We start from the raw sequence: 13441 nt of genomic DNA, 5'->3' as shown, positions 1-13441 counted from the left end.
TGGCGCCTAAAACGCGCACAGGGCGCGTTTTCATTCTACAATACGCTCTAACCACGTACAAGATCCTGGCTTTTGTACGTCTTGTCACACTCACATTCACTACGAGCTTGTAAGATCTTGTCACGCTACTTCTCAGACGAAATTCGCTGCATTATCTTTCTCTACAAGTCTCTATCGCCCGAATAATTTTGTCAGACATGAGCTCATACAAGTCTATTAGCACGAGCGGTCTTACAGCTCAAAATGCGAGTTCTACGCCCGCTAAAGGCGGCAGCATGCCATTTAACATGAATGATAAGAACCAAGTGCTGAATTCGCCCTCGTTCCTTTCACCAGAACCCGCCCAGAAGCCGCATAACAAGCTCACACTAAGTGGCCAACCAGTCCACAAGATCAAGTCTTTGAAGTATTCCCGCAGTCTCGCGATACCTTCTCGAACCAAGAAAACGACGAAAAAACTTTCACACAAGATCAAAAAGACGAAGAAGACGTTATCTATGGCTACACGCGTACTTGAGGACATTTCCAACCGAAGAGATACAGGTCAGACTTTGACGCCTCCAAGCCATGATCCATCACGAAAATTGGAATTTCCAACTCCAGTCAAACAAAAGCCAAAAAGTCAGAAGGAGCCTGTACAAAGCAGTTGTTCTTCATCTGCTTCTAGTAGCTCAAATGATCAAGAATACTCGAGTGATGAGGCTGAAGTGATGTTCGATGCGACCACAATCGGCAACATGAGAGTAGTACGTGAATCTCTGTCTCAAAGTCCTGCCCTATCTACTGCCAGCAGCGCTTTAAGCATGGCACCTGTGGGTCTCGAGTACCACTTTTCTGTCTCATCCACCGTTTCTTCAGTGGCTGTCGCCCCTGATGGCTCGTTCTTGGTCGTCGGCTTTTACAATGGAATGGTGTATCTCTACCCTTTAACCAAAGATTCTCTTCTTTTCCGTCGCGGCGTCTTATTGGACCAAATCATGCCTCGGGGAATGTATACACAAATCATGGTCACGGTCATCATTCCGGAAGATGGCAAGTTTATTTTTGCTGGAGTATACCGCGGATCGACCGATATTCGGGCATTTGAAATTGATAGCATCACACTCCCATCGCCTTCGGAAGCCCTTCAGTCGACCACGTTGCGTGACGACGACGACGACACAGGCGGTTCCTTTGCGTTACCAACTGCCAAAGTCATTGTCCACACCTACTCGGATGCCAAGCTCAAAGGGTTTGCAGCTGCCAAAAGTGTATATCTAAAAGGTAGTTCAATGACTGAGTACCGGCTACTTTGTGGTCTTGGTATCAAGAACGTACATATGTGGAGATTTTATCAACGTCATACGGTACCGAACGAATGGACATGGGAGTGCGTCTTTGACAAGCAGACAAACGGCATTTCGCTTGAGTTGATTGCGTTTCACCCAACAATTGCTAATCAATTTCTTTCAAAATCTGAACATCAAAATGTACGGATCTGGCAATTGGATGAAGATTATGAAGCTTCCAATAATTCGGTTACGATAAAGAAAAAGTCACACACGGACATCAAACAGACGCTAGATACTGTTGCTGTTTATGGCGACTATGCGTACGGCGGCAGCGAGTCGCTCGCGGTTGTGGATCTGTACGCTTCGACTCGTATGGAACTAGATCTTCCATTATCTACACTAGAACAGCGTGCGCAGCGTGAAGCAGCACTTACGTCGAAAAATGCCTCATCGCTTCGTGCTTGGAACCCGCGCGGCAGCCGTCGACGTGGTGCCGAAGACATGAGCGCACAGCGTCATATGAGGACTGTGAGTAAATTAGCAGGTCAAGATTCTGCCCCATTTACTGTCGGCATGTGCAGTGACGGTAGCGTCTTTTTTCATTCGCCCAAGCCTGAAATGGGTCTTGCGACGCCTTTGGAATACATTGAAGGTTACGAACAGTTCTTTGTAGACCCGTCGCTTGATTTCCAAGCACAATTCTCGGATCTTACACGAGTGAATACAAGCGGGTTACTTGCAGTGCTGCCTCTTTCAACGTCAGAAAAGGAAAATTGGATGATTGTAGCTGCCAACCAAGAACAGCTGGTCGTACGTAGCTTGAACGCCTTCTTGCACTGCAGCCAACACAGAAAAGAGTATTCGCAAATTACGAGCAGCTTGAAGAATGTGATGCGAGATTTAGGCGGAGAAGATAGTTCTGGCGGCAAAAACGATACGGACAAGAGTGCGATAAAAGACACGCCTGTGCGCCAGAAAAAGACAGATCGAATGACAAGTAAACGCGAGCGATCGGATGCATCCTGTACAGAACAGGAATCAGAACGCAAGCGTAGTCGTCACGAGAAGATTAAGTATGTGAAAAGGTCCGAAAAGGTTGACGAGTTGAAAACGTTGGTGTCTAAGAAAGTGAGTAACTCTCTCGCGGCTGATGATAACGTACTAGCATTGACGACTCCGATGCGCCGTACGCTATCTACGAGCACAGCATCACCCGTCGTGTCAATTTCGTCTTCTTCTGGCTCATCGAACCCCACGACGCCCATTCATTCGCTTTTGTCTCAAGTTGACACTCATTTGTTGGCATTGAAGGAACTGCGGTGGACACCGCCAACTACGATCAAGCAGGAAAGTGTCACGACAGTTATGACTCAAATTAGCGCGATCAGAGACGAGACGCAAAGCGAACGGAAAGAGAATAGGATGAAAGCTCAGGCCCTCTTTACTGACACTGACGACGGTGTGGTGAAGGAGCATCGCGACAATGAATGTCAAAGTCCGAAATCGGAAGACGTGGCTGAGGTCGAGCCTTCTGTGACAAAGCAAGCAGAACCTGCAGAGGAAGATGATGTCGAGCTTGACAAACAATTGAAACAGTTAGAACAGTACGAACCTGAAATTCATTCTGTGCCGTTCGTCAGCGACCAAGGCTCACTTTTGGCGGCCACCATGTATCAGTACGTCCCGCTCACAACAAACAGTGTGGACGTAACGATGTCTAACGCCGAGAACGGTGATGCGCACGGTGATGTGATTGAGCAGACGAATTTATTGTTGCAATTTGCACACCAAAATGAGCGACTGAAAATGAATTTTTTGAATGACCGGGATCGTGTCTACAAGCGTCCGGACTGTGGCTGTGTGCTGCACGCCAAAAGAGGATCGACCAGCGCTATCAACTGGCGTCGTCGTGTCGTAAACAATTATCTGAAGCGTAAGCAGCTTGACAGGCGACACAAGAAACAGCTTGCATCAAAGCTTCAGCAGCTCCATGCCCGCTACGCCATTCAGATCCAAGAGCTCTATGCAACGCAGCAAATGCAGGCTAATGCTTTGCGCGCACGTCAGCAATTTCGACATATGCATCGGCAGCTGTGTAACAAAGTGTTGCCGACCGTTGCGTCTCCCGTCAATGTTTCTGCTGTGCCTGACCACCTTACAGAGGCAAAATTTCCATATCCCAATCTCTTATCATAGCTCTGCGTAAAGTATAATTTTTAGGGGTCCGAAGTAGATCGAGAAATTGCAACTATGTAATGGTTCGTGTTGTTATTCCGTCAATGTCAGACAGCGTTTCGGTGCGATTAATCACTGTAAGGATGCCCAAGTAGCGCCAAATAATCGCTCTATGGTACTATCACATTTCTTGAATACGAGATGCGTATACATTGTGCCAACGATTTGGTGCAAACAGCAGACAGCAGACATACTGATCATGATTATTGTAGTTGTAATATTTTCTAGAAGTGCTGTTTGTATTAAATTGCAGCTCTTGCTGGAGGCAATTAAATGAATTACATCGGGGCCAACAGTTCCCCAGCAGATTCAATTTTATCGGTATGTCGCTAAAAATGCTCTTGTATTCAGTATTCACTTGGAACGTATTGCTTTGGCTTAACGACATCAAATTTTCATTTCAAATGATTGCTATGTTGTCTACACTTTGAACGATGCTTTAAGTTTTAAAATCAAACTGCTATTGATGTCTCAAACAAATTCTTCAAAATTTCATAGCACTCCGCGCTATCTGAAAAAGGAATATTTGATATTTCAAGAGGCAGTTTGTTAGCCGACAGAGCATGTAACACAAGGAAAATTGCAGACCAAGTAAAGCAGTCAAATGGTCCCAGACTTGTAGCAGAGCATCGTAAAACAACAGCTTCGGTCAATCAAGCATAACGTTCATGTTATGGGGGATGAGAATTCTAAGTCGTTCCACTGATGTCTTACTTCCGTATCTAAACAAAAGGATAACAAGTGCAATTTAACAACGTTTCAACTTACGAATCGCATCAGCGATGCCATAAAACTATTGTCAAATGTATTGAATGAACGAATCAATCTTCCCTAAGTTACTGCATGTTGTCAGCTCTGATGCGTTTGAGCAATTTTGTGTCCAATATAACAAGACCGCTCATTTATCACTGAACTTATTAGACTATTTCTTATTGCCAAGCGCAACGACAATCGACAAACGTAGTCATTTAACTTGTCAGGCAAAAGGAATTTGTATTACTCTAGAATGTTTCTTCAAAGCTTTTACCTCTTCAAATGACTCACGTATTTAAATGTAAGATAAATGGCGAGCTGCACAACAACCCAAACTACAACTAAAGCTCCAACGAAATTGTATTTGCTATCGGGACGGAAGTCGTAAATGTTCGCAATGTAATCTTCAATTGTCATTTGCTTGGTTGAGTTGTTTGCTGTCACAGCAATAATGTCTTGACTAGTCCCAAATTGAATGCCAGCCAACGCAGAAAGCGAATAATACGATGGCATAAGATACTGAAACCACTTATAACCAGCTTTCATAGCAGTTCGAGGCAACAGAAAGCCCGAGAATAAATTAAACAAGCATGACAAAGCCCCCACTGCCACGTTTGCCACCTTTTCATTTGGCATTAAAGCAGACATCCACTGACCCACATACGTACAGGCTGAAGTATAAAGGTAAAATACAAACAAGAAGAGAAAAAAGTCTTCTGCATTGTTGCTCCATCCCACAAGCCAATACTCGATAGTCACAAACAGAATGTTCACGATAACCAGGTACGGCACCTCAGCAAACCAAAGCGAAAGACTATATGGTAGAGGTCCATAATAGTTCGACATTCGTTCGCGATAAAACACGGCACGCTCAGCACACGTGACCTCAAGCACGGTCATTAGATTAATCACACCGATAAAGTCCATGCTATTGTAGATGAGACCAATGTGGGAATTGATACGCTTGACGCTGTCAGCTGAAAGTTGGTAAAATGTCGTGCCGAAGATGACAGCAAACAATGGAAAGAGAAACAGTCTCATAAAGTTGTATTGTGGATTGCGATAATACGTAAGCTGTTGCTTCTTTGTGAGTTCCTTCAATTGATTCCAAAATCCCGTTGCTATGGGTCGATAATTAAGTGTTGAATGACGAACGAAATCGTCCGAAACCTCGGCTAGCTGAAGTGTACGCTCGCGATTTGACCTGTATAATGCACTATTCTTGTATTCGACTGAGTAATCCTTGACGTCACGACCAATTCCGGCACCAATCACTTCCAACATGTACGTAGCCGGATTATACTGCGGCCGGATCTCAGCCGTACCGGGTATCATAGCAAAGTATTCAAGCATCTTTACAGAGTCGACGCCCAAATCACCAAAGTAAGCAGTGTAACCACCACGTTGTAAAAGTAACAAGTCATCAAAGAGTTCAAAAATCGAAATGCTCGGCTGATGGATCGTACACAAGACCGTGCGACCCGTTCGCGCGATCGACTGGACCCCTCGCATGACAATTAAAGCAGAACGTGCGTCAAGGCCACTTGTAGGCTCGTCAAGAAATAAAATACTCGGATTAGAAACCACTTCGACGCCGATGGTAACACGCTTTTTCTGCTCAACTGATAGGCTACCAACCATAGCATCAGAAATTAAATTTAGTTCTAACAATTCCAGAGTTTCGTTTACTAAGTTCATCCTCTCTTCTTTTGTAAAAGAGGGTGGAAGTCGCAAGTTCGCAGAGAATACAAGTGCTTCATAAATAGAAGCGGCTTCTGAATGAATGTCCATCTGCTCACAGTATGCCGTGATGCGACTGAAATTAGCTGGATTCTTTAATTCGCCATTCACAATAATGTCGCCAACAATGCGGCCACCAGTCTTCCGACCAGCAATCACATCCATCAGGGTCGTTTTGCCGGCTCCTGTTGCACCCATTAATGCAACCATACGTCCAGGCTCAAAATGTGCCGTAATGCCACGTAGAAGCTGCTTTTCTTCACCTGACGGCAGTGTCACGTAGTATTCAAGGTCCTTAATACACAAATTGGACGGCGTGAACGGCAAACCACCGCTCTTGACAACACCGCCGTTAGGAACATTTGGGGTTCCTACTTCAACGTATACCTCGTCACTAGCTGTATTATCGGTCATGGTCTTCACACTAACCCCTTTGTATTTCTCATAGCGAATGTAGTGTAATGCCAGACCGTTAAGCGTCGTGAATAAAAAGTAATAGGCAATGAGGACCCCAACTCCAAACCAAATATACTCCGTGCCCTGCTTTATGGAAAAGCTGTCCAAAAACTTCTTGCTTTGAGCAGCTGTGTAGCGATCACTCGAAAATTCTGACAACATGTTACTCCGCAGCGCCCACGATATAGGAGAAAACCAGTACATCCAAATCCAATAGTCCGGGATAAGGTCAGCTAGGATAATGTTACCAGAGAACAAGAGAAAAAAACTAACTGAGATAGAAGCAAGAGCCTGACCAACCGTGATGCTCGGCGACAATGCACTTAACATTGTCATGTACGCACTAATAGCGTGTTGAAAACACAGCAGCACCAAGTAAAATACAATATATTTCTCGAACGTCCGCGTTAAACCACTCATGAAGTAGAAAAAAGTACTAAGGACGAAAGAGACAGCCACATTTACCGGAATCTGCACGACACTCTCAGCAATAGCATAAGAGGTAGTTCGAAAAAAATTACGAGGTCGTTGCTTGTAGAAAACTTTGCGCAGCTGAAACGAAATGGTAATTTGCTGCCACGCTTGACGTTGGAAAAGAGCTATACTGAAGAAGATCATGCGCAAATAGTACGCCGAACTCACATTATAGTATATCATGCCCATGACAAGACCGATGATAAGAGCTTCGAGCAACTTTCCCCACAGAAGTGGCGGGTCTCGCAACCAAATTAACTTTTGACGGTTTAACAGCAACAACGTACTGGGAATGAAAGCCAAGCCAAATTCCGAACTTTGCTTTGAACGCGCCAGATTAGCAACACTTTTGGCCTTGGCAAAATCTTCGGCGTTTTCAAATTGATGTTCATTAAACCCTCTGCTGATAGCTTCGTGAGTCTTTTGATATATTTCTGACTGACAAAAAAGATTATTAAGCTCTTCGGCCGTAACAGGCAGACTCCTGGTATCTACATTTCCGTTGGCATAGCGTGTGCCTCGCCCCGACGTAACTTCGATTAAAAAATCAGCAGGATCGACCCGCGGCGGACAGGTAAAGCCAAGCTTTTCAAAATAGTCCAGAATCTCTGTCCGCGGTCCGTGATATACCATGTGACCTTCGTGGACCATTAAGATATCATCGAACATTTCGACTACTTCAGGTGTTGGTTGCAGTAAGGCCACAATCACAGATCCACCCAATGTCTTGCACCATGTACGCATGGACTTGACAATGTCAAAAGTGGCGGCACTGTCGAGACCCGTCGAAATCTCGTCGCAAAGGAACAAGCTCTGACCACCAACTAAAACTTCTCCAACAGTCACTCGCTTACGTTCACCACCACTTACTCCTCGCAACAAAGCGTCACCGACGACTGTATCCGCACAATTTTCAAGACCCAAAATCTCAATAAAGAGCTCCGTACGAAGTGCAGCGATGTCACGCATCTCCTCCGGTTGATCTTCGGGACGGCCGTTTACACACATGTCAGCAAACTTAAACGTCTCGCGAACACTGAGCGTTGGAATATGATTATCGGTCTGATCGACAAGACCCACCAGCTTGATCAGGTCGATCTCGTCACCTCTTAATCCAGAATACAATATTTCGCCACCAATCTCCGTCTGTTTATTGTTTTGTAATTTACCGGCCATTGCTTTTAAAAACGTCGACTTGCCAGCCCCAGGATTTGCTAGAATCAGCGTCATTGATCCGGGCTTGATAATCCCAGTCATTGGATGGAGGGCATGTTTGGTTACCGTAGGCATTTTCTCCCATGGCTTAAATATTGATGCGAGGTGTGATCCAACCGTACTGTGACCACCCACGCTCGCCGGCACTTGCACAGAAAATGACAAGTCCTGAAATCGCACCTCGGGTGTAGGCAGCTGAAGATTAATTTTGCGCGACAAGTGGTTAAATTTTTTATAAAACTTTTCGAGACCTCCATCAAGCATCGATTCCAAGTTGTCAGTGCGCAACGTACTATAGTGGCTAGCCATAGTCTCTCCACTACGATTCGAGTATGGGTCTTGCAGACTTCGAAAGTTCAGTGACCGATACACCTGCGGTACTTGTTCGGTTGCAGCTGGAACTTCTGGTTGCAGCAAACGGCGCTTGTCCTCTGACGACATGGTAGACACGGTCGACGTTAGGACAGGCTGATGGCGCACAAAGAAATTTTTAGAGTGTGAAAAAACGTGTGAGCTAAGAAACACCGAGAAATTCGAACACGGTCGTTTCAGAGTATCCTCCCATTGATGCACATCCCCAACGTCGCACATGAAAGTGCGTTTTTTTAGACCGTTAAGGCTCATTAACGGGCAGTTTTCTATCAAAATAAATACATTTGCAAAACAGACGCGGCTTTGGAAAGTCGTCTTGAATGTAAATTATACTTGTGAGAAAATATATGTTGAGGTCGGGCATTGGTATTTATAGTCGCTCGTTTTCGATGGGAATGATCCGTCGGAAGGAAACACTTCAAAACTCTATCACATTTAGCGGTTGGTGATATTCATTTAGTGATGGAATCGAAGCTGAGCTTGCTTTCACCACTATAATCATCGAGTACCCTGGAGCTTGAGACTGAACCACTGTCAAATTAAGTTTTTAGAAAGTGATTTGTAGTTTAGTCTTCTACTATCATTTTGTAGTTTTTCAGATTAGTTATCAGCTCAATCATGAACCGAACGCAGAATATAATATTATGTACTCATCGTAGATCGTTGAGGGCGCGCCACCGATCAAACCTGACAGCAGGTATGCTAGTCAGACATAGAGTAACAATTCGATACGAAGTCTCGTTTAACATCCTTGTAAACAAGACAACTATAGTCGCTAAATTATTTGACCAAAGTAATTTAGCTAATGTACTCAGAGCTCAGTTAATGAGATATGGGATCATTAGGTCTGCAATAATACGCTAGAGGTCTGTCTGGCACTATTCATCATCACATCTTCCCCGACACCGAGCCGGTAATCTGTGTTGCTTATCCAATTCGCATGACTTGATGGTTTCCTGAAGTGGAGTAACGATCTCCAGGTGCTGTGCCATACGCCATTGAGGTCTCATTTTCAAAGATAATCTCCATAGCGATATACCAAAGTAAAGTACCACGATGAGGTGTCATGATTAGTGTGAGGGGTGATTCGCTGTTCGTATAAGTGAGGTCTCTTTGACTTAAATGGTCCTGTCGTCAGATACAAACATAAAACATCGATGGGACTCCCATAAAAAGAGACACCTCTGCTGCTTTCACGCTATGTGGTACGTGGGGTTGTGTTATTAGACCTTGTAAAACTCACGGCTCTGTTTTGTCTTGGCCAAAAATCTAGCAAGAACTCTTATTGAACTCATTTTTGTCAATTTGAGTTCAGGATATATATACTACACCACCTCTGGATAAGGTATAAGGATTGCATACTGCTCGATGGTCTGGGGAGTTTTCTTCGTGAACGAATGGTAGTATTGGGGTGGAAGCAGAAAATATAGCCGGTTACCGTTTTCACCCAATTTGGCGAGATCGGTTGCCGCTCCACCCTTGATGTCGTGCTTCTTTCCTACCGTCATTTGGAATCCACCGACGTGCGGCATCCAAGCGTCAATAGCAGTATAATTCCATGTCCGTGGCACGTACAGCTGATTTGCAACTTGACCGACATCCACACGCTCCACTATTTGCCGACACTGCAACGATCTTGGAATGCTGATTTCCTCTTCGTCTTTATTACCTGTAGTACCTCTTCGGCGTTTGATCGCGTGAAGCTTTTGCATTTCGGCACCAGAATGCAGCTTACGGCATACAAATTTCCCGCCTCTCTCCAGCAAATCCATCGCATATGATTCGAAGGTGTAGCCGCACAACGATTGTGCTAGTGGGACTCCATTCTCACACGAACCAAGAAAGTTTTGCATCTTCGCGCGAACCATCTGCCACTTCGTTCGAGCGATCACTTGCACCGCCAGTTCTGAAGCATAGACGACTTCGTACTTTTGATACGGTTCTTGGCTGTCGATGAAAGTCTGAACCGAGTTTATCTCAGAGTATATAGACACCAACATAATACAGTCATCGAGAGAACAACTATTGCATACCCACGTCAATAGAACTTGCGGGTCTGTTTGGATGTCTTGCAACACTAGACGAGGCACACCACCTAAGCAGTTAAACCGGTTCACCCACACTTTGTTTGCATCTGGATATAAGAAAGCGATGGTACTAAGTTCTTCTTTTGTCCACAATGGCATGTAGAGTACAACTGGAGTTGGAACAAACTTCTTAAACTCACTAATATAATCCCATCGCGGTGTGCTTGCGAGCAAAACTGAGCATTCATGGAGGGATAATCCGGCAATACTTGTTGGGTCCACCGAATCCATAAGACACCACAAATCGGACGACCAGAACTCATACTCGAGTTGAGAAGGCAATTTCTCGCACTCCATCATGGCGGAACCATCAAAGTAAATAGGTCCGACTATGGAAAAAAACAGCACTCGTTTCTTCTCCTTTATCAACTTCCACATCACGTAGTACATAATCAATGACTTTCTATCCCAGGCGTGCCAGTGATGACTGCGTATTTGACCATGCTTGGGTCTGCTTTTGATAGAGCTTGAGTAGCGATCGATCTGTATGAAGAGCGAATGTAGAACTTTGGAAGTTTCGTTGGCGGCTCCAACGACGGAAATTCAAGCCAGCTCTTAACTTCATGCGCCATGGGAAATTGTGAGAAGAACGGATGCTTACAGCGATTAAAAACATCTTGGGCGGCTTTCTGCGAAGGAACCACCACCAACACATTCACAGGGACCTTTTTCGCCTTATTATCCTCCACCGTGACTTGATAGTAAACATCATTCTCCGATAAACCAACTATGTTTAGCGGCGCCCTCGAAACGTCCAATGGCACAAAATTACTTATGTCTCTAACACTATTCTTCACCTCATTCTCAGTTAGCCACGATTCGCCCTTCTTCGCGAGATATAGCTCTAACTCGTCCGCAGCAAAATCATACTTCTTCTCTTGCGCAATAGCATCCTTTAACTGATCCACCGACTGGCTAGCGTCGATGTCCACAGAGAACGCGCTTCCTTTCTCACCAACAATTGCGCAGAAAAGCGTCACCATGTTCCCACTTGCTGATTTCTTTTCAACTGTGGAGTAGCTCTACAGTGATGTATTCATTTAGTCACATAATGATGGATATTACCAACAGGTAATGTTGAAGTTGTCAACCATGGGTGTTGTTGCATCTGATTGGCTGAAATATGAGACGTGGAAACTATTTCAAATGAATGACAAATGACTCGTGACGAATCCATTGAAATAATTTGTTCAAATCGATGAATTCGTTTGATAATAATACCAGCCAATTGTAAAAATCGTGCTCGTCGATAAAATTCACTATCTGTAGGTACAGGAGTTTGGAATCCTGATGTTTGTGTTGGATGAATCTTTTCCGATGCTTCAATCGCAGCATTAATTGCTTTATCTGAATCAGTTGAACGATTTCGTTTTCGACTCAAGAAAGTATCAGATGATGGCATTTGTATCATTGTTTTTAATGGTTGTAATGTACTTGACCATGTATCACATCGAATGTATGGCAATATTCGAGCAAATGTATAAGCATTTTGATGTAATTGATTTGGTGTAAATGGTAAATGCCTCGATGAATCAAGTCGTAGATCCATCATACCAGAAATTGGTGTTAAACTTCTATGAGATTCCTCACTTTCCATTGAAATTGGCATACAAAGTGCCGCAAGAGATGAATGACGAGATGAAAAATGAGATGAAGTAGTGAAAAAGCATCAACACTTGGAAGTGATGGCATCGAAAAACGAGAATCACGTTCATAACATGAAAATGAACAGATTTGTTTGTTGAAATTGTATCTTGATTTGAAGAAATAGGAAAAGCTTTTGTTGAATAATATTCGGTCTTGAGTGATGATTTAACTAGCTCACCATTATTCAACTATCTATTCATATCTGTGTTTCTTACATTTCGTAATATACGAATGACATTAGAACAATTTTGGAATGAACGGTGTTATTAATCATGTTTGGGTAAGAGTACTTCATTATTTTTTCAACAGTCACAATACACTCGAAAATCCCTCAACATGCAAATGGCGCGGTTGAGGCTTTAGACAGCAAATCCAGCAGTGCTTACTTTGCTAAGCTTGCCTGACTCTCTCATCGAGAGATGTGCGCGCTATTCTACATTACCGCGGGTTTGCCATCGCCTTTGCATTGAATGTTTTTAGTGAATCTGTCGTCGTTCTTTTTCACGTCAGGGCTATCCTGACCTCTGATTTCAAACACAATCAAAAGTTGTTGTCGATCCGTAATTTCAGCTGGTTGAAAAATCCAATTTACTTCCCCATCCCGGTAATTACTCTTGACGCAGCCAACGCTTCGATGCCCCCAAGGCGTACGAAACTTCGCCAGCGTCACACAAAACATAAACACGACCTCCCACTTCCACTTCAGCTTACTCAGTCCAACAATGATCTGGTTCACTACGCTCATATCGATTTCTTTTCCCAGTGCTTGCACTCGCAGATGAAAATCGGTTTTTCATTCTTGATATCCGCGTCTTGAACGTAGATATCACACCGTTCATTATTTCTGGGACGAACCAAATGACCAAAATTGCACCCGTAAGAGTTTTGATCGAGAATTCACTCCGGCCACTCAGCATTGGGAGGAGCGAGGAAGGAAATAATCGTACTCGACAAACGCTGGAAGTCTGCCGAATAATCATTCAATAGATCACAGGCAACAATCTTATGATCTATCCGACCATGCATGTGCATATCGATCTTTTTCCAAAACAAATCTTGAAATTCACCCAGCAAGCAAGCAAAGAAGTCATCAAATGGAATTCCTCCTACACCGTTCCTTCGAGACGAACAAAAGATTGCATGTGCGACCATATTCTCGAACATCTTGTAGTCGTTAGACACAGCTTTCGT

The 13441-nt window shown here is 44.1% G+C and overlaps 3 protein-coding genes across 3 annotated transcripts; 1 reads left to right on the top strand and 2 right to left on the bottom strand.

Annotated features, from left to right (window-relative positions):
* Positions 1-197: 197 nt before the first annotated feature.
* PHALS_03277 (WD40/YVTN repeat-like-containing domain) lies at positions 198-3467 on the top strand (the record flags this gene model as incomplete). The annotated part of the gene is made up of 1 exon (XM_024717550.1): positions 198-3467. One exon carries the CDS (start codon positions 198-200, stop codon positions 3465-3467), a length of 3270 nt encoding a protein of 1089 aa, XP_024583038.1.
* Positions 3468-4529: 1062 nt separating this feature from the next.
* Positions 4530-8585, bottom strand: PHALS_03276 (atp-binding cassette superfamily; the record flags this gene model as incomplete). The annotated part of the gene is made up of 1 exon (XM_024717549.1): positions 4530-8585. One exon carries the CDS (start codon positions 8583-8585, stop codon positions 4530-4532), a length of 4056 nt encoding a protein of 1351 aa, XP_024583037.1.
* A 1256-nt stretch (positions 8586-9841) lies between these two features.
* PHALS_03275 (CRN-like protein) lies at positions 9842-12014 on the bottom strand (the record flags this gene model as incomplete). Its single annotated transcript, XM_024717548.1, has 3 exons — positions 9842-10932; positions 11004-11612; positions 11669-12014. The coding sequence occupies 3 exons, from the start codon at positions 12012-12014 to the stop codon at positions 9842-9844; spliced, it is 2046 nt and encodes a 681-aa protein (XP_024583036.1).
* Positions 12015-13441: the final 1427 nt, after the last annotated feature.

Source organism: Plasmopara halstedii (assembly GCF_900000015.1).
Source record: "Plasmopara halstedii genome assembly, contig: Scaffold_2165, whole genome shotgun sequence".
Lineage (NCBI taxonomy): Eukaryota > Oomycota > Peronosporomycetes > Peronosporales > Peronosporaceae > Plasmopara > Plasmopara halstedii.
Note: the sequence above shows the minus strand (reverse complement) of the source record. Positions and strands in the feature narration are given on the sequence as shown.